Source organism: Canis lupus, chromosome 21 (genome assembly GCF_048164855.1).
Source record: "Canis lupus baileyi chromosome 21, mCanLup2.hap1, whole genome shotgun sequence".
NCBI classification, from domain to species: Eukaryota; Metazoa; Chordata; class Mammalia; order Carnivora; family Canidae; genus Canis; species Canis lupus.
In genome coordinates this window covers 515,236-539,697 of record NC_132858.1, presented here as the reverse complement: position 1 = coordinate 539,697, position 24,462 = coordinate 515,236, and the positions used below count along the sequence as shown (strand labels likewise).

The following is a 24,462-nucleotide window of genomic DNA, read 5'->3' as shown; positions in this document are numbered from 1 at the left end:
ATAGGCCACAGGGCTAGGTAAAGGGTAGTGACAGCATCATGGATGGGTGGGCGGTGGGATGAGATCATCCTGATCCCTGGGCTGGGGACACTGTCTGTTCTCCCCTCCCCCCGAGATGACCCCTGTTCTCATTTTCTTCCTTCTTCTCCATCTGCAAAGGGGGCAACGTGGACCAGGCTGGGAATTGGACTTAGCAGCAGGAAATGAGTGCAAGAGAGAGGCTGGGCTGTGGGAGGTACGGGGAGACCAGTGAATGGAGAGGCCCAGAGGGACAGGGCTGAGGGTGGGGCTGTTAGGCCAAGGGCTAGAGTATGGTCCTGGGAGGTGGGCTCCCTGCCCTGAGCTCAGAAAGAGACAGTGTGCAAGCTGGGGTCTGGGTCCCATCTGGAGTTACCCTCAACCTGCTCCCCAGGATTTCATTCCCTTTCCGTGTCCTCATCCACTGCCAGGTTCTCTGTCAGGGCTCGGTGGCCCTCCACTCCATCCCCACACCGCCATTCACCCTCCTCTGCTGGAAGCAGGGGTACAGCATAGAGCCTGTGAACTTGGACCAGCCCCTGTGGCTATCCCGGCAGTACCAAGGGGCCCCATAATCATACACAATAATCATGAGACTAATGCTCAGACCCTGCTTACTGTGGACTCTGCACTGGTCTAAGGGCTTTAGAAAAACTCACTGGAGACTCACAACAGTACTCGGAGAAAGCTGCCATGATCATCACCCCCATTTTACAGTCAAGGGATCTGAGGCTCAGAGAGGTGAAGGTGTCCTCCATTACACAGCTAGTAGGAAGCACAGCTAGGATTTGAGCCTCAGGAGTCTTCCTGGAAGTCAGCCAGTGATCCGTAGGTGGCGGGTAGACCAAGCACAGTCCAGAGCCTTGGGTGCACACTCCAGCCCACGTTGCTGGCTGTGCCTTCACCCTCTGAACCTGAGCTTCTTCCTCCGTGTGCGGGCTCCAAGGAGATCTCCCCCAAGGGGACCCCAGGAAGGTTACAGAGCTGGGAAAGTGTGTGGGGAGAGCTCTGGGCCAGTGCCCAGGACAGTATAAACACACTGACTGTTGCTCTCGGCACACCTACCACTGGCGGTGTCAGACCAGACCAGTGCTGGCTCTCCCCAGCTCTACCTCTTGCCCAACAGGATCTGACAGGAGGCTGGGCTCCTTTCCATGAAGTACCGTTCGGGGAGTGGGGGAGTTGATGTGGCAGGAAGGGGAGGGGAGGAGCAAAACTACCCGCAGAACAGAGTGCATGGCAGGGTGGGGGCTGAGGGAGAGGCGAGTCCAGTGTCTAGAGATGGAGGATGAGGGATACACCATTGGGCCTCCCCAGGTGTGCACACGCATTCACACACATAAGCACACTTGCATGCACGCATCCACCTCTCTCAGACACCGTGAACCAAGGGACACTCACCCACAGTGATCGGCTGAATACTTGCAGGGACTTCAGGAGTGGACAGATTGAGCAGACTCCGGGAGCCTGTCAGAAAGCACCAGTCAGGTACTCAACACATATCACCGAGCACCTACTGTGTGCCAGTCCTCGTGTTAGAAACTGGACAAGACAGACAAGTGACCTGGAGTGAGGGGCATAGTCCCTTGGAAGGGGGTGGGCCATAGAGTTAAGGAAACCTGCCTTTCCCACCCCCTGCAATAAGGAGGATCTCATGGATTAAATGCTGAGAAGTTTCTTTGGCTACAGTAAGAGGCCAATAAAAGCAAGTATCCCTTCTTTCTGTAAAATCTGCCACAGACCACAAATCCCCTTTTCTGTTAAGTCCCGGGTTCACTTTTCGCATTGGCCTCGGGGAGCTAGGAAGCTGACATTACCATCAGTATCATAATCATTTGACAGGGGAGGGATGGAGCTCACGGAGTCCTTCGTGGGCTATCACCTGACTTCCCAGCTGCCCCGCGAGGTGGCTCGTATCAGCATCCACATATTCACAGAACTGAACGAAGCCTCCCAGGGGGTAAGTGGCAGAGCTGGAGTCCCTAGCCAGGTGCCTAAACACCCCACGGGGAGCCTAATACCATGTTTCTTTGGGCCTAATGCTTTGGCTTTTTCACATTTTAGCACTTCTGAAATTGGGGTGATGGCATCGAGTGCTGCAATTGATGACATGTCGAGAGTTTATTTTGGCAGCATTTTTGTCCTTTATGGAACATAAAATAATAATAGTGTGACATATCGGTGCCACCTTAGATTTGGTGCAATACAGTAGAATGTAATTCATAGTGTGGATACGAGGCTTAGCTGAAGGGAGAGGTACGGGGTGCTCCCCAACGGCTGCCCCATGATTGGGGTGCCAGGCTCTGTCTCCCAATATTATTTTCCCATGATCACCTGCCCTGGGATGGCAGCTGGCTTCATCTCCTGAGCCAATTCCAGTCAACAGGGACCACTTCTTAGCATATAAAAAGGCCTTAATAAATATTTGGGGGCTGAGTCAAGGCTCTGTGGGAAAGAATGCCATGTCTGCCTGGACATGGTCAGGGCAATCGTGTCTCTAATGCCAGCAGTTGTCATTCCTGACCTAGCCCAAGCTGTGGTCTCCTGGGCTGTCAGTTCCTCAGCTTCGGATTCAGTTGGAATTTCTGGTGCAAATCTGGGGGAGGGGATGAGATGGGGGTGGGAGGAGGGATACCTGAGCAGAGGACTCTGGCTGCGTTCGACTGGCTGCAGAGGTTGGAGTTGTTGAACCGCCAGGAGCAGTGCGAGAGGGTGGGTTCCTCTCCTCTGCATGAGTAGTACATCCTGCCCGGCAGGGAGTGGGGCAGCCCATTGGGTATTCTGGCCACGGTCCCGCAGCCCAAGGCCCGGCAGAGTACCTGGGCCTCCTGTGAGTACCACTCACTGTTACACACTGTGCTCCAGACCCCACGGAAATGTACCTCCACCTGCCCCTCGCAGGAGTCAGCGCCCCCAGTCAGGCGCCAGGACTGGTGCTCTGCAGGGGAGAGGTGGGGGTGGGGAGCAGAGTTAGGTCAGGATCCTCTGGCTGGGGGTGGCTGGGGGCACCTGGGGGGCTTATTGCTTGAGTAACTGCCTTGGGCTCAGGTCATTAACCCCAGGGTCCTGGGATCAAGTCCCGCATTTCTCCCTCTGCCTGTGTCTCTGCCTCTCTCTCTCTCTCTCTCTCTCTCTCTGCGTGTGTGTCTCTCATGAATAAATAAATAAAATCTTAAAAAAAAAATCCTTTGGGTTGAAACCCCCACCAGACCAGACTCATGAATGCAAACACCCTGCAGCCAATCAGTCTCCAGATCCTGTGTACTTTCCCTCCTGCATGTGTGTCCCCCTCTCATCTGCTCCATCTGCTCTGGCTGCCCCTGCATGTCTGCTACTCAAACTGTGGTCCTTGGACCTGTAATGTCACCATGGCACGAATCTTGTTAGAAATGCAGAATCTCAAGCTCTGCCCAGACCTACTGAATCAGATCTATCTTTACCAAGGCCTCCCAACCCCTATTCCTGTGCACATTAAAGGGAAGCCCTGGCTGGACCAGAACTTCATAGCCGGGACTAACGATGGCCTCCTCGGGGCTCCCTGCCTCCATCTCCTCTTGCTGCTCTGAACCCCCCTCACACTTCCTCCAGGAGGTGGGCAGGCTTATCCTTCTAACTCGGGATTGCCAGCTCCTTCTAAACTTCACCTGGCTTCCGTTCTTAGGGCACGTATCACCCCCTTCCCCGACTGTGCTTATCTGGGTCTATCTTCCCTCGTGGACCTACTTGGCACCAGCAGGGGCAGGAGCCATCCCTCCCGGCACCCAGGCCCACACCCAGGCAGTAAGTAAGCCACTGCCTGCTGACCTGAACACACCACGCCGGCGTCCTCCTTATGACCGCAGTACCCGTCTCCTGGCAGCCCCGGGCAGTCCCACAGGTAGGCCTCGGCCCCGGAGCAGTTCACCTGGTCCCGGTGGATGGGTCCTCGGCCAGGGGCAAAGTGCAAGCCGGGCAGAGCCTGAACCGCCCAGCCGCAGTTCAGCTGCCGGCACACCACGTGGGAATCCTCCAGGTCCCACGAGTCGTCGCACACTGAACCCCACTGGCGGTGCTCTAGCATCTCCACGCGGCCTGCGCATGGACCGCTACCGCCTGTCAACCGCACCGCGCGGTTTTCTGGGGAAGGAGGGGAAAGCGCTTGTGGGTGCTTGAGGAAGGGAGGGGTGGGAAGGATGGTGGTGGCTGTGGATTCAACGGGAGGAGCTGGGATTCGGTGGGCAGGACTGGGGAACCCTGTGAGGACTGGGGCCTAGAGGGCAGAGGTGGGGGACTCAGCAGGACTAGGGGCCTGGGGGCGGGCCTGGAAGAGCAGAGCTGGGGGCCCCTGAGAATCTGGCGTATTTATGACATGGGAGGTAAGGGCAGAGATAGAGGCCCCAAGCGAGAGAAGGTGCGGGACCAGAGACCCAGTTAGGATTGGGGACCCAAGGGGCCGGGTTGGGGACCAAGTAGACAAACTGGAGATCCAGTAGGGGGAGACGCCTGGGGGCCGGATCAGAGGACTTGCTCAGGGCTGGAGATGGGGCGATGCGCAATCCTGCAGTGTGGGAACCAGCTATGGTCGTGATGGTGGCAGGGGGTTGGGGCGGGAGTGCGGGAGGAGGCCGGAGGGTAAGGCTTGGGTCCGGTGGCCAGGGCTGGGGACAGGAATGAGGGGCGAAGGCTGAAGCGCTGAGGGTAGGGCAGACAGGGCGCAGGTGGTGGCCCGCTCGTACCTGCGCAGGTGACCTCAGCCGGACTCCCATTACTGTCGCATGCACGCTCCTCCACGTAGCAGAGCCGCCACTCGGCACCTCTGCACAGGACGGCGGGCGCCAGGGCCAGGGTGGCGTTCAAGGCCTCGCTGGCGTTGCCCGCACCTGGCCGGGGTGGCAGCTCCAGGGACGGCGAGGTGGGCTGGGTGGATTCCGCGGCCCCGCCACAGCCCAGCGCACGACACACGGCCTCAGAGGCGCGGCTGTCCCAGAGCGCCCGGCAAGCAGGGACCCAGGACAGCCTGAACCAGACCTCCACCAGCCCGCTGCAGCGGCTGCTCCCATTCACCAGGCGGACCCCGAGCTGCTGCCCTGGAAGTGCCAGACTCCAGCTGAGGCCTCCACCCACCGAGGCAGGACAGATCCCAGGGATGGGAGTGGGGATGGGCCGTGGCCAGGGGCTCCACCACCTTATCTTTGACAATACCCCACTGGGCTCTGGGCCTCAGCATTCCAGTCTGCAAAATGGGGCTGGGCTGGTTCATCCCTGAGCCCCCTGAGGCCTGACCTGCTTCTCCTTAGAGTCAGGAGAGGGGAGTTGAAGGCAACTGTAGAGGTTAGGAAGCCTTCATTAGGTCTGGGGTGATGGAGAACCAGGGGCCCCGTCCCCACAAATCTCCCTCTGTTGCCCCTGTCTCTGGAGCACCCTTGTGTGAAAGAAGGGCAGAGTCCTAGCTTCAGGGGCCCTCCTTGGTACTGTGGGTGCCATGTTTCCCCCTCTGAGGCTGTTCTGAGGGTACTGCTGGGGAGGCAGCTGTCATGACCTTGAAGCCCTGGAGGATGCACATGGGATTCGTGATGCGGTTGAAGACAAGCTACTTGGGATGGTGGTTCTCCTTTCCCCAGACACCCTCCTTGGGGAGTCACCTGTCCATTTTTGACCAGGATTGCACCCCCCAGGGTGGCATACACCTTGGTACAGAGTAAGTGCTTAATAAACATCTTTTGAGCTAATCAAAGACCCACTTGATGGAACCACACCATCCTCACCAAGCATTCTTCAGCTTGTTCTCAACAGATCCCCTAGAAATGCACATTGAACATTTTGTCCACGAGTATGTGACATTCGATCTGTGGCCTTTCAAAGACGGTAGTTCTAAGACCATAGTGAATGTAGCAGTGGCACTTTGGGCATTGAGCCAGGAAGAAGTGTTATCTGAAGGTAGAGACACTGCCTAAAAGTCCGTTTCCCTTCCCCATCACCCGAGACAACACCTGCCTGGTCTCAGAAACCTGGCTGTGGGCCCCCAGAAGGAGTCTCAACTCACCCGGCTCCAAGGTCTGGCTCTTGGCACTGCTGGTGTTGGGCTGATCAGATGGGGCTGGAGTCAGGTGACCTGGAATCAACCAGTAGCAGCTGTGGTGGGTGAGTGAGCTTAGGGGGAAAGGGCACAGAGGTTACCTTGAAGGACAGGGACATTTTCTGGAGCTGTGGCTACATGAGGACTTTGAAATGCCATGGTCCTGGGCCATGGGCATTGTTGCCTCCATTCAGGGTAGAGAAATTCTCAAGCTCTGTTGCTGCAACTTCTTCCACTTCATCTTTGAATTGTATAAATGTGCTCAGAAATCAGAGCAGAGCAGGGAGGAACAACTGTGGGCTTTGGGGCCAGATCTATGTACTGGCTGGGTGGCCATGGGTGGGTTACTAACCTCTCTAGACAGGAGTCCCAATTTCCTGGCCATAGCACTGAGGGGAGTAGTGTGGGGCTGGAGGGAGTCAACATCTGTAAAATACTTGACTACGGAAGAAGCTCAAAAATTGGAGTTATTGTTAGGGAAAACATTTTGGTTTGGAAAATCTGTTTCAGGAAATCCATACCAGACTTTGGGGGGATTGGTGCATTGGAGAGGGACTATCAGACTGCAAGCGCTTTCAGATGCTGAGAAACTAATGTTTGCCAAGGGCCGAACATATGCCAGCAAACATCATTCCCAGTATTATTCCATCTTCCTTCAACCACGAAGTGAGGTAGATATTAGTGTTTGCTTTTTACAAATTAGAAAGCCAGGCCCAGAGAATAGAAATCCACCTCCTGATGGTTGCCCAAGTGGTTGCCCCTTCGTTCCTCCAGAGCCTCCAAAGCAGCCTCTTCCTGGGCCCTTTGGCTCCTGTTTGGCTCAGCCAATGGGAGCTCCAGCAGAGATGGGAGGGAGGGAGGAGAACGGAGTAGGTGTGCATATTCCTCTGGCTCCTCCTCTGTGAGATCCCCCACCTGAAGGCTCTGGGCCCCTCTCCTGGACTCCCTCCTTCCTGGTCTTACTGTTCACTCCCTGCTTTTGCCTCCTTGGGCCCAGCGTGGCAACAGCTCAGCTGCTTGCAGTTCTTGCTTACTTTATCCTTTTTAAATGGTCTTTTTATGAATAAATCCCTTCAAGCTCTCCTATTGTGATAGTGCCACCCATTTCCTGTCGGGTCCCTGACTGATCCATGGCCCGAGGCCACCCCAGCTCTGCAAGAAACAGAACCTGGATTTGAACAGTCTCCCAGGAATGTGCTCCATGCAGGGCAGGGAGATTGCAGCTTGTGGAGGCACAAAGGGAGGGCTGTGGCAGAGACTGTTGTGCTCCCAAGGAGCTCCTCTGCATTCGGGATCTCTGGGACTTAGGCTGGGCCATTGCTGTCTAGGAAGAAGGCCATGTGCTCACTGATGGGCCCATGTAGGTAAGAGGCAGTGAGCATGTGCCATCTCTTTTTTTTCTCTGTTGTGCTAGGATTTGAGGCTCTGATGCAACCTTGAGATGGAGGGGGATGCTGCCTCCACCAGAATTTCGTATGAGAAGTGAACCTGTATTCCAGTTCGGATCTAGGTGCTCCCTGCAAAAAAACAAAACCACACAACACCAAAACCAGAAGAGAACCTTTAGTGGGTTAAACCATGAAGATTTCAGCCCGCGCTTGTTGCTGGTAGAGGGGTTACAGACTGATGTATGGCTGCTATAGATTCTTAGCCTCACCTGAGCAGATTCTTCGGACTGTGGCACCCAGATGTGAACACACGCACACACACCTGGCCTGCAGACTCAGTTCTCCGACAAGCGTCCATCTGGACCCCCCCATCCCTTAGATTGAAAGTAATCAGGCCTAGAATCGCCTTCCTCACCAAGTCCCTGGTTGGCTGCCCAGCCTGACCCCCTGGAGGGGGAGTGAGTCAGAATTCCGAGCACAGACTCCATGGCTAATGTAATATTCAGAACAAGAATTCAAAGGTCTACAAATTAGGATGGCAGGATCCTGGTTCCCACAGCAACGGCCCCAGTGCTCCAGAGCCATTTTGGATGCGTGTGCTGGGCGCGGGGGAGACTGGGATGCTGGCTGCAGTGCGATTGCATCTGTGTGTGTGCTTGTGTGTGTGAGGGGTGAGTGTGCGGTCATGACCATCTGGGAGTGAGTGTCTTGGTGTGTGTGTGTGTGTGTGTGTGTGTGTGTGTGTGCACGTGTGACCATGTGTCTGTGCAGAGGGCCAGAGCTTGGTTGTGTGTATCTCTCTGGGCCTGGGACACCACTGTCTCCCGTGTAAAAGCACACAGGCTTTCTGAAGACTGGGAAACCCTGGAGGGCAAGGCTGTGTCTCTGCTTCTCTTTCTGTCTCTCATGAATAAATAAAATCTTTTAAAAAAAGACACATTATCATCAAATAGACTGTCTCCTTAATTAGGATTAGAAAGAATGACAGAACATTGAAGATAAACCAATTAAATATTTTTAAAGATTTTATTTATTGACTTGAGAGAGAGAGAGAGAAAGAAGCAGGCTCTGCGATAAGCAGGGAGCTGGACATGGGGCTCAATCTCAGAACCCTGCCTGGGTCATGACCCGAGATGCTTAATTGACTGAATCACCCGGGCTCCCCTCAATATTTTTCTTACCACGCGGCTCAGTGTTATTCGATACTAAGTTCATTTACTAAGTTCAGTTATCCTGCGTGCCCCGGAAAATCATCTTGAATTGTGCCCCCGCCATTCTGCAAGGGATAGGGGATGGAGGATGTCCTAGTGGGAGAAGAAGAAGCTTCCCCCCAGCCCAGAGGGAAGGCAGGTTTTCAGGGCCAGCCCCAAGCAGGACCGGACAGGACCTTGTACAGGGTACCCTGGGCAAGATGCCAAAGGGACATGAAATAAAGGTGATTGAGGAGAGGAAAAATGAAGAGTCACCTTGCCTGGAGCCTGAGAAAATGGGACACATGTCCTCTTGTGTCACCCAGACCCATGGGATTCCCGGAGGCTGAAGAACTGGGGGACGTGGAAAGGGAGGAGACATATCCACTGAAGGAGAGGCTGAGGGCCTCGCTGGCCGGCCCAATATCAGAGCAAGCCAGGCAGGGAAGCTGTCGGTCCCTTCAGGAGCTCACCAGAACATTGCCCTGGGCACCCATACAGGCGTGAGGGAACCATCTGCTGCCCCAGGCTCCAACCGATGTGTCAAGGAGAGCATAGGTACATAGTGATTGCTGAGTGGCTGATGGGTGAGACATGCTGCAGGGCTGGGGTTGGACAGGGTGAGCCCCACAGAGAGGACCAGCATGCGGTGTGTGGCATGCAACACCTGCCACAAAGCATATTGTGGGGTTTTTCTTTTTTTTAATATCAGTGTGAAGTGTTGTGAGCTCATATGTCAACAACCTTAATAACAGCAACAACAACAAACAAAGCCCTTCTGATCCAGTATTTTCACTTCTGGGAACCTGTCATGAAATAATCTGGACTACTACACAGAGATAATCCAGAACCGGAAAGTTCTAGATTTCGGGACGCCTGGATGGGTCAGTGGTGGAGCGTCTGCCTTCCGGATCGAGTTCCCCATCGGGCTCCCTGCATGGAGCCTGCTTCTCACTCTGCCTCTCTCTCCTCTCTCTCTCTGTGTGTCTCATGAATAAATAAATTAAATCTTAAAAAAAAAAAAAAGAAAAAGGAAAGTTCTAGATTTCTTTCTCCAGCCGGGAAGCCTTCTAACTGGGTGACTCAGGCAGATCATTTAACTTTGCCTAGCCTCAGGCACTTGCTCTGTGGAACTGGAACAGTAGGACCCTCTGCTCCCCACTGTTGCCACTCACCATGAATATGAAATGAGATGACCCCTGAGACCCTGCATGCAGCCAGGACTTAGAGCCGCTGCGTGGGAGACAGTCTTCCCCAATGTTGTTTCTAATAGTAAGGACATTAGAAATCCCCCTGAGCTGGATACCAAAATTGTGAGGTCGGTTAGGAAAATCAACACTAAAAATAGATGCAAAAAACATTCACAAAGTATTTTTAATGATGTGGCGAAAGTTATAAATACGGCTACACTCTCCCCTCCAGCCTCTGCTGCCCCTGCCCAGCCTGGTTTCACGCTTCTGAGGATCTTCCAGGACCCAGGGGGAACCTGAGGTTGGTCCCCTATTCTGTCCTCTCCTTGAACCCTGGGACCTATTTCCCCTGTGGCCCCAGCCACATCCAATCACAGTGGTTTTGGAAATGAGCTGTTGATTCCCATCAGTCCCACTGGATTCTCAGGGTCATGGGGACAGGGAGTATTTCTATTTTGTTCACTCCTGTATCCCTGGCACCTGGCACAGTGCCTCACCCAGAAGGGATGTTAAAAGGATATAAATAAATGAAATTCGATCTCTACTACAGGGGAAAAAAAGCCGTAGGAAAAATAAAAACACTAGCAAGAAATATACCCATGCAGTGAGTTTTGTTATCTTCTCTCTCTTTGTGTTGCTCTGAATTTTTAAAATCTTTTACAACAAAATAAAAACTCAAGGTCTCCAAAGAAGCAAACAGGCCTTTTCTTTCTGGGGGAACACTTGGCTAGCTCCCAGGATGTCTGCTCATTCTTCTCCCCAGAACCTTGGGAGAGGACCTAGCAGGTCATGTGGCCATGACAGCCAGAGCCACACTAGGTCCTGGGGGCGGAATGAGCAGTTCCTGTGCTCAGTGGGTCCAGGGGCTTCCTCTGCTGTAACCGTCAGCACCTGGAGGGATCGCTGGACTGAGCATGAAGGAAGCAGGTCCCGGCTGATTGTCATCAGCTCTCTGTGACCGTGGATGGGTCTTTTATACTCCCTGAACCTGTTTTCTCACCTGCAAGACAACAGCTTGATAGCTTTCTGGACTCTTCTAGTTCTTCCATTTTTTTTCCATTATAATCAGATAAAACATATAATGAAAGGTAGCGTCTATTGAACACTCACTGTATGCCCCGGAGACAACTGCTATCATTGTGCTTTATTCACATGTAGCAGCTACTTGAATCCTCAGGACTCCCCAATGAGGTGGCTACTATCAGCATCCCTGTGTCATTGTGGAGAAAACTGCAGCACTGAGAGGTTAAGGAAGTTACCCACAGCCACCCCCGCTGGTCAGTGGTAGAGGCAAGATTAGAATCGGGGCAGTCTGGCTCTAAAGGCCACTCTTAAACCACTACATTGTACAACTTCCAACATCCAGTTGGTGTAGATGGGAATTCTGTCCTGTACTCTCAGTCCCTCATTTCAGTGGTGGGTTCATATGCAAAGGGTTCTTATGTATAAATGCAGCTGAGGAGCAGAAACCTAGAAACGTTAGAGATCATTTTGTCCAAAATGGAGAATTGTGTAGTGCTGCACTGTCCATTGAAATTTTCATTTTACTCAGTTCGATTCATTTAAATTTAATTTAAAAAATGATTTTTGGGGATCCCTGGGTGGCGCAGCGGTTTGGCGCCTGCCTTTGGCCCAGGGCGCGATCCTGGAGACCCGGGATCGAATCCCACGTCGGGCTCCCGGTGCATGGAGCTTGCTTCTCCCTCTGCCTGTGTCTCTGACTCTCTCTCTCTCTCTGTGACTATCATAAATAAATAAAAATTTAAAAAAAATATTAAAAAAAAAAAAAGATTTTTGATCCAGTCATTGGAAAACTTAAAAAAAAAAGAGCAACTTAGACCTGCGAATCTACCTTTTCCATAGTGAATTTTATGAAATCTAAATAGATTAAGTCCTGCTGATGAAAATTAATGTCTCGATGGAGGTGGGCTTTAGGTACCAAGCACACACCATATTTTGAAGACTTGGTAAGAAAAAAAAAAAAAAAAGCACAAAGAATGTAAAATAGCTCATTGAATAGCTTTCTATATTGACAGCATGTTGAAATGATATTTTGGACATCTGGGTTAAGTTAAATATTTCATTATGTTAACTTCATCTGTTTTTACTTTAAAAAATGTGGCTTCTGGAAAATTTTAAATGACAAATGCAGCTCTCATCATATTTGCATGGTGTCAGGGAGAACATGGGCCTTGCACCCACAGGCTAGGGCAGGAGGCCCAGCCCTGCCCTCATGACCCAGGAAGGAGTCATTTAGACACATAAGCCTTAGTCTCCCTGCCGCAAGCCGGAGTTCATCGTGCTTCTCTCAGAAGGCTTTTTGTGAGCAAGTGTTTTGTAAACCGTTGAGACCACCCGGATGTGATTATTATTACCACCCAGACCTACAATCTCATTGAACTGATGCAAAATCTGAGGCCTTGGGTAGCGGGAGGGTGGGAAGCATACCCCAAAGTCCACAGCGAGTCAGACTCCCAGGACACTGGTCCTGTAGCCCTGCTGCTGCTCTAGGACACTGCCAAGGCAGGGGTGGGTATGCCCCTCTCCCTTGGACTGTGCTGCTGGAGACCACCGTGAATCTTATTTATGTAGACCAGCCTTTTGTGTCCTGAACAAGGAGGACAAAGGTTGCACGAAAGCCCACTGGCCTTCTTCCTGAGGCGCTCACTCAGGATATTTCAAGGGGTCAGGACTGGATCAAGGAGCTGTCCAGAGCATCCGCTGGTCCCCAGCCCCAAGTTTCACCGGGTAGGCAAGTGGCACTACCATTCCCAGTTTGCAGATGGATATCTGGGGGACAGCCAGATGGGCACCGAGTGTTCTATTTCCGACCCACACCGACAGAAAGTTACCCATCTGAAGCATTCTGTGTTCAAAATGCATGGAGGAAAGGGAAAGACATTGTGATTCTTGCCATTGCTCTGATGGGAAAGGAAAGAGAAGGCCCCAAGACATGCCAAGTACCCATCACAAACCTCCTGGCACAGCTCAGTGATACAGCTGACATATATTTGGTACTTTTTTACACACCAGGCCTTTTCCTAATACTTTAATTAATTTCCTAATACTTTAGATGAATTAATTTAATTTAATTCTCACAGCAAGCCCACAAAATGAGGCACAAGGCCATTTTAGTAGTTTGCCCAAGATTAGAAAAAAGCGGAGCTGGGGTTTGAACCCAGGCTATCAGGCTCCAGAGGCCAGACTCTTAACCACTCTACTCCACAGGTTGGAGTCCAGCGTCCTGTTCTCTGCTTCAGTGACCACGCTGAGGGTGGGGGTCAGGGAGCTCGGACAAGCCAGGGGGTCTTCCAAAGTCCTTCCAACTCTACGGTGCTCAGCAAGCCTAATGTAGAGATGATAGCCCACCCCCGAAAGGCGATACAGCTCAGCACTCAAGCCCCAAGGACTAGTTTCCAAAAGGAGCCCTGATGCCTAGGATGAGCGGCAATGAGGGAGACCACCCTTCCTCGGGCAAGGGTCCCCGGGATGGCACCTGTCCCACTGCCCTCATCACACGGAGGAGACAAGACCAGCAGCTTAGCCACGAGCTGCCCCTGCCCCTTGCCCACCAGACTGGCTCCAGCACCATCTGAAGCCTCTGTTTCAATTCTGAGGAGAAAGGGATGATTCGAAGGGAATCAACCACCAACAGAGCCAGGGAGGTAGGAAAGGCTCCCTGACAGGGAGAGGGCCGTGACTATGTAAATGTTTTTCTTTCCAGAAATTCCTCTGAGGTTGTTAAGGGGGAACAATCCATAGAACAACCAGAAAGAAGAACAGGACAACCTAGAATTCCATTAAAATTGGAAAGAAGCATGGTGCTGGCTCACACAAGTAACACATAACTTGATTCAGGGCAGCTCGCGGTGTTCTGTCTTTGAAGGGATACGGAGGGGCTGTGACACCCAGTTAGACTGGGCTTTGTCAGAGACTGAGGCTGGCTTGGGGCCTTGGTTGGATAGATGGCCCTTGCTTACAGAGGGGACTGGTGTCGGGTGGCTGTGGGAGCAGACCAGGTTGTACCTGCTGGGAATCACCAATCCCAAGAAGGTTAGGGTGACCTCTCTTCCCTTGGAACCTCAAGTCAGTGACTTGGTGTTTTGGCCTGAGTTTACTTTAATTGCCAGGAGTTTTTGTTTGTTTTTGCTCTCTACTACTTAGGAAAAACTTAGGGACACAAAAGAGACTCAATGTACACGCTATACTCTCCCCCCCCCTCCGCCAATCCTCCCCAGTGTGATGGGATTAGGAGGTAGAGCCTTTGGGAGGGAAGCAGGGTTAGAAGTCAGAGAAATCCAGCCTTTTTACCTTTCTTGTGTCACCCTGTCACATGAAAGAGGATGTTTGCCTGCATGGCATCCTTCCTGCACGTGCAGGGGGGCTCTATCCCCTCCACCATCAAGTCCAAGGGGAGGTCAAGGACAACAGCAACTCATAAACTCCACAGAAAGGGAAGCTCCACCATAAGAAGAATACAACATAGGGGCACCCGGGTGGCTCAGCGGTTGAGCGCCGCAGCCCAGGGCATGATCCCGGGTTCCCGGGATCAAGTCCCACATCGGGCTCCCTGCATGGAGTCTGCTCCTCCCTCTGCCTGTGTCTCTGCCTCTCTCTGTGTCTCTCATGAATAAATAATAATCTTAAAAAGAATAATATAACATAACTGGCTTTGGGGTCTGTTATATTTCTGGAACTTCCCTGTTCTCTCTCTTACTCAAGAAAACAAAGGTGTATGAGTGACATTATACTGAGAGCTGAGAAATGAGTCTGTAACTGGCCTGCATCCAATTCCATTAACACCCACTGACCTATCACCACGTGCCGTGACCGGAGCAGGTGCCTGAGATGAGTGTGGCTGGGAAGATCTGGGAGCGGGAAGGTCCATGGCCTTTCCCAGGCACCAATGCGTCTCTCAGGAAATCCTTTTTTTTTTCATAATTCAGAATGCAGACTTTGGAGACAGACAGAATAGTGACCCAAACCCTCTCTGCTGACCCCCGGCTGTGTGACCTTGAGGGCCACGGAACCCTGCCAGACTTCAGTTTCAAGCTGACACTGTACACGATATCTGGGCCATAGTGCGTTGCCTTGAGGACTGTGTGAAGAACACGTGCGACATGCATAAGACATGGCATATGGCGCAGTCATTACTATCCTGCATCCTGAGGCTTTGGTCCACTTCCTCTTGTCCATTCCTCTGAATGGATAGAGGAGGGCATCAAGATGACTGTGAGGGCCCTTCAGCCTTCTCCTCTGTAAAGCAATGACTCCAATTCTCCAAAGACCACCTTCCTTCCTCCTTCTTCCCCATCTTTCTTATGAACCTCAGCAGCGCTGCCCCACACTCACATTTTCCTGCCCCCTTCCCTGGCTCTTCAAGATGGCACCCAATGGTCCTGGAGGTGAGATGTGGCCTGCGGTTGCCCCGGTAACAGAAGTTCCTCCAAAAGCAAAGGCTCCTGTGGTCCTGACCCCGAGACTTACTCAGGTTCCCATGCCAGACTATACCTTCTTTTCAGGTGCCAGGCAGTAAGATGAGACACCACTGAGCACAGAGAATCATGAGCAGCTCAATATAAATCCCAAGAAATAACAGGAAGGGTGGGTTTCCAGGAGAGCGCAGCAAGTCTTTCACGGGCCCCATCTGCTTGATCCCCTATAGAATTCAGACCCCTGAGAGCAGGAGATGGATGTCAGGTCCCTTCTCTAGAACGCTGATTCAGCAGGTCTTGGGTGGGGTGCTTGAATCAAACTTGCCTGGGTTTGCAAAAACCTTTATAAGTTGCCTGAGTCTTATCAATTCTGTTTGCGAATGATTCTTGTGAGCTTACAGGGGTTTTTAATAGTTGTCAATTCTTTCATCTCCTTCATGATGCTCAGACAAAGGTATTCTTACTGTCCCCGTTTTATAGATGGGGAAATTTAGGGTCTAAGAGGTTAAGGAACTTTCCGGAATGACAGGGATGAGAAGAGGCAAAGCAGGACTTTGAACCCAGGCAGAGGGTTTCCCGGGTTGCCTGAATTGCCACTTGATAAATACCTCAGGATATGCAGTAAATGCTCAACAGATCCTAGTTACCATTATTCTTTCACAGAAATCCCTATCACTCACCTCGCCTCCACCAACATTTCCAGAATCACACCATGGCCAGGCCCTCTGTGGGCTCTGCTGTGGGAAGGTGGAGGTGAGGGAGCCCCAGGTTGGTCTGCGACCCAGAGCCCAGCCAGGAGGCCTAGGTGTCAAGAGCGCACTCAACTCCTTTCTCTCTGGAGGCATGAAGGATATCCTTAAGGAACCCAGAGGAGAGAGTCCAGGAAGTCACTGCAGCAGAGGGAATCTTTGGGCCAGGCTTTGATGGTCAAGGAGGGTTTCACTGGGGCAGAGGGAGCGGACCCACAATTACTGAGGATTTCCTTTTATGGAGTGTTTTATCTACATTGTTGTACAGAATCCTGGTGACAACCCAGGGAAGAGGGTATTACCATGAAACCATTTTCCTGACAAAGAGGCTCATGGAAATGAAGTTACCAGCTCAAGGTCATAAAGCTTAGACTTGACAGACCCAAAATCCAAATCCAAGTTTTCTCTCCATGTTCACCCTTTCCACTACCTCAGGCAGCCTCAGTGAGAGGAGGTACAAGGGCATTCTGGGTAGGGACCACAGCACGAGCAAAGGCCCAGAGGCTAAGGTAGAGTGAAATTCAAGAATAAAATCCCCCAGAGCTTGGCCCCCTGTGCAGGAAGCAAGGCTGGGTTTCTGGGTTTCAGTGGAAGCCGAAACCTTGGTGGGACACGCTGGGTTTTCCAGGCGGCCTGTCCCCACCCACTGGCTCTTAGGAGGGACTCTGGTTCGAGAGTCTGAGAGCTGCTGGAGCAGCAGTTTCTGGGTGAATGAAGCTCGAGTGTGGGCACAGGATAAAAATCCCCCCAACTCCTAGGGGTGGAGCCAACAGCTTCCTGAGGTGGCCTAATGCCCCCTTAAGACAAGGGCCCCCTGACGTCAGGCACCCAGAGCTGTTGTAAGACATCAGCCTCCCTCTGAGAAGGAACCAAGGCCTTTCCCAAGCAGCTGACTTCAGGCTGGGACCAGAATATCTCCGGGGTGGAGGTGGGGGCAGACTATGATTTTTAGGTCCAAGGCCAAGCCCACACATTCTTAGCTGCCAGGCTTCAGAGTGCCCCATGTTCCCCTCCACAAGTCACATGCAAGGTGCTTGTGAGGTGGCCCCAAAATCCTTCCGCATTCCCTTAGTCAAAGAGGTGCATTCATTCCTCACTCTCAGCCAGGCTTCGTCACAGGGCCCATGCTGTGGTGGACAGAGATGGACTCACGGCTTATTATAGTTGGGCGTAATCATTATCCCAGGGGTCAGGGCAAAGTATTCTGGGAAAAGTAGAGGTGGGAGGGAATAATTCTGAGTCCAAAGAGCAGGTGACAATTGGAAGGTGTCTTAGAGGACGAGTAGGAGTTCTCAGGGATGAAAAAGTGATAGAGAGAAAGAGCTGTCTGAGCCTTAGACCAAGAACCTGGGACATCTAACCTGCATCTTTCCAGAAGCAAGTGGGCCAGGAGGAGAGATTACCAAGGGCAGCAGCAAGCCACCACTCTCCATACATCCACCTATTCTCCCTGCTGGTGGCCTGGCATTATGGCCAGGCTTCCCCCATCATTCCCCATCGTTCTCTGCATAGGTGCTTGAGCCCTGATTTAAATACTGGGAAGACTTGTTATTTTCTCAGCCTCTGCCCCCGTGATGACTAAGGTCTCTGGTCAGTGCTTCTCCTCATGGTGCCCAGGCTTTAGGCTTGAATCCGGGGTAAGTAGAGGCCTGGCTGAATGTTCGGTCAGTACTAAAGTATGATTGACATTTGGAAACTCTTGCAGAGGTTTGAGGTGAGAGCCCCAGGCTCTGGTCACCAGCACCCACTGCTTTGGGCTGAGGGTCTGGCTCAGCCAAGTGACCTCCCACCTACTCATTCCCACCTGCACTCCACCCTCCTGATCCATTCCTCTGGCTTGTGACTCTGTTTCCAAACTCCAGAGTCCTGGGGAGTAGAGAAGCCAAGAAGCCACCCCCATAGCGCTGGGGGGCAGCACGGTAAAGTCGGAAGTTGTGAGATTTAGAGTCAGACCAACGTGGATTCAAATCCTACCTCTTCCTCTTCATACCAGGATCTGGATTTCTTAACCTCTCTGAGCTTCCGTAATCTTTCTCCACATAAATGTGGTGGTGATTTCACCTTCCTAAAGCAATCAAGAGATCAGCAGAGAAAGGAGGCACCACAGGCCTGACTTAGGGTGTTTGCATGCACTATTCTTTCCTGCCCTTCGAAAGCCCCAGAGACTCCCAAACTGAAAGCATTTTCATAACTCTGTTGGTGGCAACACCCGACCTGAACTGATGCAAGGCATTCATAGTCCTTGCTTACTCCACGTGGAAAATCATACATTTTGCTGCAGAAATATTAATGTGTTTGATTCCAGGGGCTGACCAGGCCCTGGTCATGACATTACAAAATATACAAAAGGGTACCATGTTCCCTTTCTGAAATCCAAACATTGTAGATTCTGAATTGTGCCTGGCCTCACAGATCCCAGGAAGAGATGGAGGACATGAAGTGGTTTTCTGTCTCTCCTCCTAAAGAGTAACTGTGTAGATCAGTCCTCCAAATTTAAGGCCAGAAAATTTGCCCTAACTTCCCCTCCCTCTTCCCTCTACTCACCTTTCCTAATAGAAACCCTCCTCCAAAAAGAAGCTTGTGTATAAATTAATAAAGAAAAGGCAAGCAACAGAAAAATGGGCAAACAGCCAGAACAAGCGTGTCATGGAAGAGGAAACACCCAAGAGTCATAAACTAATAGAAAGTACCCAGCCTCACCATCATTAGGCAAATGCAAAGTAAGGCCACAGGGAGATACTGTCTTAATATGCATTGGATTGTCTACGATTAAGACGCGGGGGTGATGCTGAGTGTTAGGAATGGAGGTGAGCAGGACCCTGTACACTGCTGGGGGGAGCAAAGTCGGGACAACCACTTTATTATATGTGCTGCTGAAGCGAACACGCGACAACCACTTTAGAAAACATTTCCATAGACGTGAGCCAGAAATTCCATTCCTGAGCCACAGACACACAGAGACACCGATACCGCTATGGGTTGAATTGAGTCTCACAAAAAAGATATGTTAGAGTCCTAACCTCAGTGCCTAAGAACGTGGCCTTACTTGGAGATAGGGTCTTCACAGAGGCAATCAAGGTAAAGTGAAGTCAATAGGGTGGGCTCTAGACAACAGGACAGATGTCCTCATGAAAAGGGGAAATGTGGACACAGGTGTGGGCACATAGGAAGAATGCTGTGTTAAGATAAAGGCAGAGATTGGACTGGAGCTCCCACAAGCCAAGGAATGGCAAAGGATGCCAGCAAAACACCAGAAGCTAGCAGAGAGGCCTGGAACAGACGCTCCCTCTCAGCCTGGGAAGGAAGGAACCAACTCTGCTGACATCCTAATCCTGAACTTTCAGCCTCCAGATCTTGAGACAACGCATTTCTGTTGCTCACGCAACAATCTTGGTACCGAGTTATGATAGCTCTGGAAAACGACGTCACTTCTGCCTGTGAACAAAGGTTGCCTTAGTAAGAGGCAGGAGCTAGGGAGAGTCCATGGAAGCTTCCAGAAGGGAGAAGAGGGGTACTCTCAGGGTGCATGTACGAGCCCCTGCTTCACTTTCAGATGGCCAGACTCTGAACCTGCAAGTGCTTCCTGGGACCGTTTCATGACTATGTTGACACGGCTGGACCGGAGACTGCCTGCACACATGCAAGTGGCTGGAAATGGACTGGAAGGATGTTCAAGAGGGGAGTAAAGCCCATCTAGAGTGTAAGAATGGAGAAGCTGGCACTCGAGTGTTCCCATTTTCCCTTAGAAGGGCTCAGAAACTTGCCTAGGGCCACAGAGGAGGCACTGGAGCCTGGAATCAGAGGCTCTCTTTCTGGACTCCACGTTCTCACAGCCGCCCTGACAAATACTGATCAGAGCCAGCACGATGCCCATCTGCACACTCCCCTTCGTGTGATGAGAATGTGTTTCCGCATCTCTCTGGGGACTTGCAAACTCCCTCCTTCCAGAATGAAAGGTTGAGTTGTGTGAGGGCGCTGGGTGAGATTTCTTTTCATGTGGTTATTAGAACATTTTTACGATAAGGATGACGAATGTTTACAGCATGTGTGAATTTTCAGCTGGTGGGAGTGACAAGGAAAGATGGTGGAATTAAGCCCAGCCATTATGAGGATTTTAGGTAAGTCCCTGCCCCTTCGGGGGGGCCTCAGTTTCTCCAAGCTAAAATGGGTCTACTGAGGCAGCTGGGGTCTGACTGCTGGAATGGGAGGGAGCTCTTTGGCCTCTGATTGCTCCTGGTCTGAGGGGCCCCGCAGACTATACTTCCCTCCATCACAGCACGGCCCTCCCCTGTCCCTGCTACCTCCACCCACCTGACCCTGTCACTAGTGCATTGTTTCCCCAAATCAGGCAATTTAAGATCGGATATCAAATAGTACTCATTTGTGTTCTCTCTATATATCAAATAAATGAATAAAATCTTTAAAAAATAAACTTAGGTTTAAATATGGTGTTTATCATAAATAAGAGTTGTTAAATAATTGTATACATACAAAAGCAAATCTGATCACTAAAACTCTCCAAATATTTCCCATTTCCTGTGGGCTCACTACAAGCACCCGTGTGATGAATGTTGCCTGACGTCTGCAGCCTGTCCACCTCCTCATCCCCCACTCTCCCTCTCCCGAGACAATCTCCTCTAGCATGTCCCTCACCTATCCTCGCTCTCCAGGGCCATCAGGCCCGTGTCCTCTCCACCTGAAAGATCCCTCTCCCCCATTTCTTGATCTCTTGGGATTCCAGACTAATCTCATCATTCACATCTCTGCTCAAATGCCTCCAAAGGCCTTACCTGCACCCTGTCCTACTCAGTCTGCTTTGCTTTGCTTTATTTCCCTTGCCTCACATTTTCCTCTCTGATGTGACACTGTCTTAAAACATGCTTGCTCGTTTCTCTATTTTCCCCACTAGAATAGAAGCTCCTTGAAGCTCGAGGATTTGTCCCATATCCTCAGTGGCTGAAAACGCGGCCCAACATGTAGCAGAGCTCAACAAATGAATGGCAGAAATTGCAAGTGGGGAGAGAAGTAGCCCTGGGAGCAGCGAAGAGTTGAACTGAGTTCCAACGTCTGAGGCGGGCAAGTTGGCAGCTGCCAGAGGTTCCACCTGAGGTGCTCACAGCTCGGCCTCATCAGTTCTGAGCCAGTTGGCTCCTACCGCTGAACCAGCAAAGAAAGCCAAGTCAGCGACTAAGCTTGTAGAAAGAGTGATGGAGTAAAAACATCACCATCGAGAAATGGTGGTGATAATAACCAATTCAGGCCAGAAGCATCAATCATGTTACAACAGCAGGTAAAGGTTTGAGGGGGGACGAGAACTGTTTATATATTCTCAAAGAATCTGCCTACAAGATACATATTTGTTACAAAGGAGAAAAAAATCACTTTACCTAGCAGACATCATCTTAGCCAAGCAACCAAAATTTGAACACCAAGATGGGCCCAGCTGACTCCATGTACCCCTTGATATGATACATTGAGAACAGCAAGCACTTCTGTGCTATTCCTACCAAGGACACACCACTAATCATGAGGAATCATCGAACCAACCATGATCGGGGACGTTACACACAGAATAACTGGACTATGGGGGCACCTGGGTGACTCAGTTGGTTAAGCATCTGCCTTTGGCTCTGGCCCTGATCTGGGGGTCTTGGGATCAAGCCCCACTTTGGGCTCCCTGCTCAGTAGGGAGCCTGCTTCTCCCTCTGCCTCTGCCTTTCCCCCTGCTGATGCTCTCTCTCTCTCTCTCTCTTAAATAAATAAATAAATAGATTAAAAAATAAATAAATAAATAAAATCTTTAAGGAAAAAATAGAGTAACTGGACTATACTCTTCCAAAGATCAATGTCATAAAAGAGAAAGAAAGTCTGAGAAAATGTTCTAGATTAAAGGAAAATACATGAGAAGAAAGCATAGTACACCAACCAGAATTTTCTTTTGTCTTAAAGGACATTATTGGAACACTTGGCAAAATCTGAAAAAGGTCTGTGGGTTATCAATACAGCATCTATGTTGTACTGATGTCAGCTATCTAATTTTGACACATGTTTTGTGGTTAGATGAATGTCCTTAAAAAAAAAAAGACTGGAGTATTTAGGAGAAAGAAACATTATGCCTATAGACCTACTGTCAAATGATTGAGGACCAAAGTAAGAGATAGACAAAAAAAAAAAAAAAAAAATGGGTAGGCTGAGAAAATGTAAAGCAACTGTGGTAAAATGTTAACAGTTGGGGAATCTGAGTGAAGAGCATATGGAACTTGCAAATTCTCAGCCAGTCTGAAATTACATTGAAGTAAAATGTTGGGGAGAAAAAGAAAAAACCTGAGAGGAAAAGAAGAGAGACACTGAGGACGGGATGGCCGTTGAGGTGTGTAGGCAGAGTGGGTGCCGGAAGCCAGCTCCTCACCTGCCAAGCCAACATCTAAGGACCCAGTCACCTGTGCTCACCTCAGACCACAGTGGACCACAGCCCGCAGCTGAGAGACCGCAGGACCCCCCCAACCCCTGCAGACTGGGCTGCCTACCCCTGCTCTGTGACCTTGGGCATGTCACCCCCCACTCTGCACCTCGAGTTTTGTCCTCTTACAAACAGGAGTAGTTGACTGGCAGCCCCCTGGGGTTTCTTCCAGCCCAGATACTGTCATGATATTTCTAGAATCCTATCTGGAGAGGGCGGCACATTTCTCCAAGGAGTTTAATGCATGTAGAGAGCCCCTTTACTTTAGTTTAGCTGATGGAAGGAGGAAAAGATTCACTTTTGAATCTTCCTGAGCGGAGTGAGGGATGGACTTCCTCCCCATCCAGGGCACGGTTTCCCACCTCTTGGAAACCATGCCCCTGGCCCGGCCCAGCTCCCACACACTCCTCCCAGACAAGGTGAGCACTCTACCAAAATTTATACTAAAACATAGATAAAATCCTTCCTTTAAGCTCCATTTAGAAAGCGGCAGATGGGGACGGAGGGGTCGGTGACTAGAAAGTGACTCTGGTCTCAGTTCTGACAGCAACTGGCTGCATGGCTGGAGCTCTCTGAGCATCAATCAGTTTGAGCTTCCATCGAATGTACTTCTATAAAAGCCAAAGCTGTGCTTGGCTTTGTGCATAGCCACAAGGACACAGCGACTTCATTTCTGTGACTTCCCTAGCTCAGGACTCAGCAGGTGGCTTCCAAATTAGAAGTGGGGTGCTCAGGTGAGATCCCCAAGACACGCTGAGAAACTCCCAGCTCCCCACACAGCCCAAGGCCCCCAGCCCCATACATCAACTCTGTGGGCTTCTATCTGCCTGCACAGCCCAGAGAGCCCAGCCCAGCTCTGCCATGATGGAATGGTTGGGGGAGGCCTGGCAACCATAGGATGGCCCTTCTAATGGGCCCCACCACCCCATAAGACAGGTGGGGGCCCAGGGGAAAGCAAGGGGATCACTCGCCCATGATGGGGTCCCTGTGAGTCTTCCAAGGGACCCCCGTGGCTTCTCCCTCAGCACCCCCATGCTGCCTCCCTGCTCAGGCTGGCCTTCCAGAGGTTCCCTTGGCTGCCCCTTTCTGGCAGAAGACAGTCAGGCCACAGGTGCCTACAAAATGGTGGGCGGAAACTGGGGCTTCCCTCTGTTCTCTCTCCTGTCCCCGTGAGCTCCTGCCGCGGCTCCAGGCCCAGCAGCAGTGATGGCCAGCTTTCAACACCCCAAGGAGCCGCAGAGCTCCCCAAGTATTTCATAGGCAGCCTCTCATGAAGCCTCATCCCAGACCTGGGGGCTGAAGGTTGCTATCAACCCTGCTTTACAGCTGAGGAAACTGAGTCGCAAAGTGGATGCACGGCCAGGACGTGACTTCTGTCTCATGAGTAGCTTCAAGGCGTTTTGTTTTGTTTTGTTTTGTTTTGTTTTGTTTTGTTTTTGCCCAGGTTCCATGACAGCCCAGCTGACAGTGGGTGACATGAGGAGTCTCCAGAGAACGGGAGCCTTTCCTGAAGATATCTTGAGAGGGATGGGGTCCGTGGCCCAAGCCCTGCCCATTTCCCAGGGCCAGGAAAGAACATGGATTAGGAGTCACCGGATCCAGTTAAAGGCCTGTCAGCTGTGCACCTCTTGGCTGTGTGATCTAGGGAAAGTCATCTTCCCTCTCCGAGCCTCAGCAGCCTCAGCAGGAAAACGGAGGCAGTAACTCAGATTTCACACGGCTGCAAGGAGGACACAGATCTCTGAATTTGCAACGTGCTGTCTGGGCGGCCATAACCTCTGTGATTGTCCAGCTCACCTCTCGAAATACGTGGTTTATGCGTGGACGTTCTGGTGCCGGCCACCGAGCTTGGCATTTCCGTGAGTATTAGCTCGTCGGCTGCTCCTCGCACAGCAGCACAGGAGTCAGGAGGAAGAAAACAGGCAGGGCGGAGGCCACCCCTTCCTGTAGCCGGCGCCTCTGGGCTCTCACCTTTGC

General features: G+C 51.3%; 1 protein-coding gene across 5 annotated transcripts in view; it reads right to left on the bottom strand.

Moving 5' to 3' along the window:
• The window catches only part of CD6 (CD6 molecule), a 40,111-nt gene that overhangs the window by 7,056 nt on the left and 8,593 nt on the right, over nucleotides 1-24,462 (bottom strand). For 4 of the 5 annotated variants that reach the window (XM_072789346.1, XM_072789345.1, XM_072789343.1 and 1 more), the window contains exons 2-6: nucleotides 6,041-6,109; nucleotides 4,734-5,084; nucleotides 3,823-4,134; nucleotides 2,654-2,956; nucleotides 1,420-1,485 (exon numbers count right to left, since the gene is read on the bottom strand). In XM_072789346.1, the coding sequence (XP_072645447.1) occupies nucleotides 1,420-1,485; nucleotides 2,654-2,956; nucleotides 3,823-4,134; nucleotides 4,734-5,084; nucleotides 6,041-6,109 (1,101 nt within the window). The remainder of the gene's footprint in view (nucleotides 1-1,419; nucleotides 1,486-2,653; nucleotides 2,957-3,822; nucleotides 4,135-4,733; nucleotides 5,085-6,040; nucleotides 6,110-24,462) is intronic. The other variant, XM_072789347.1, reaches the window with a different exon arrangement.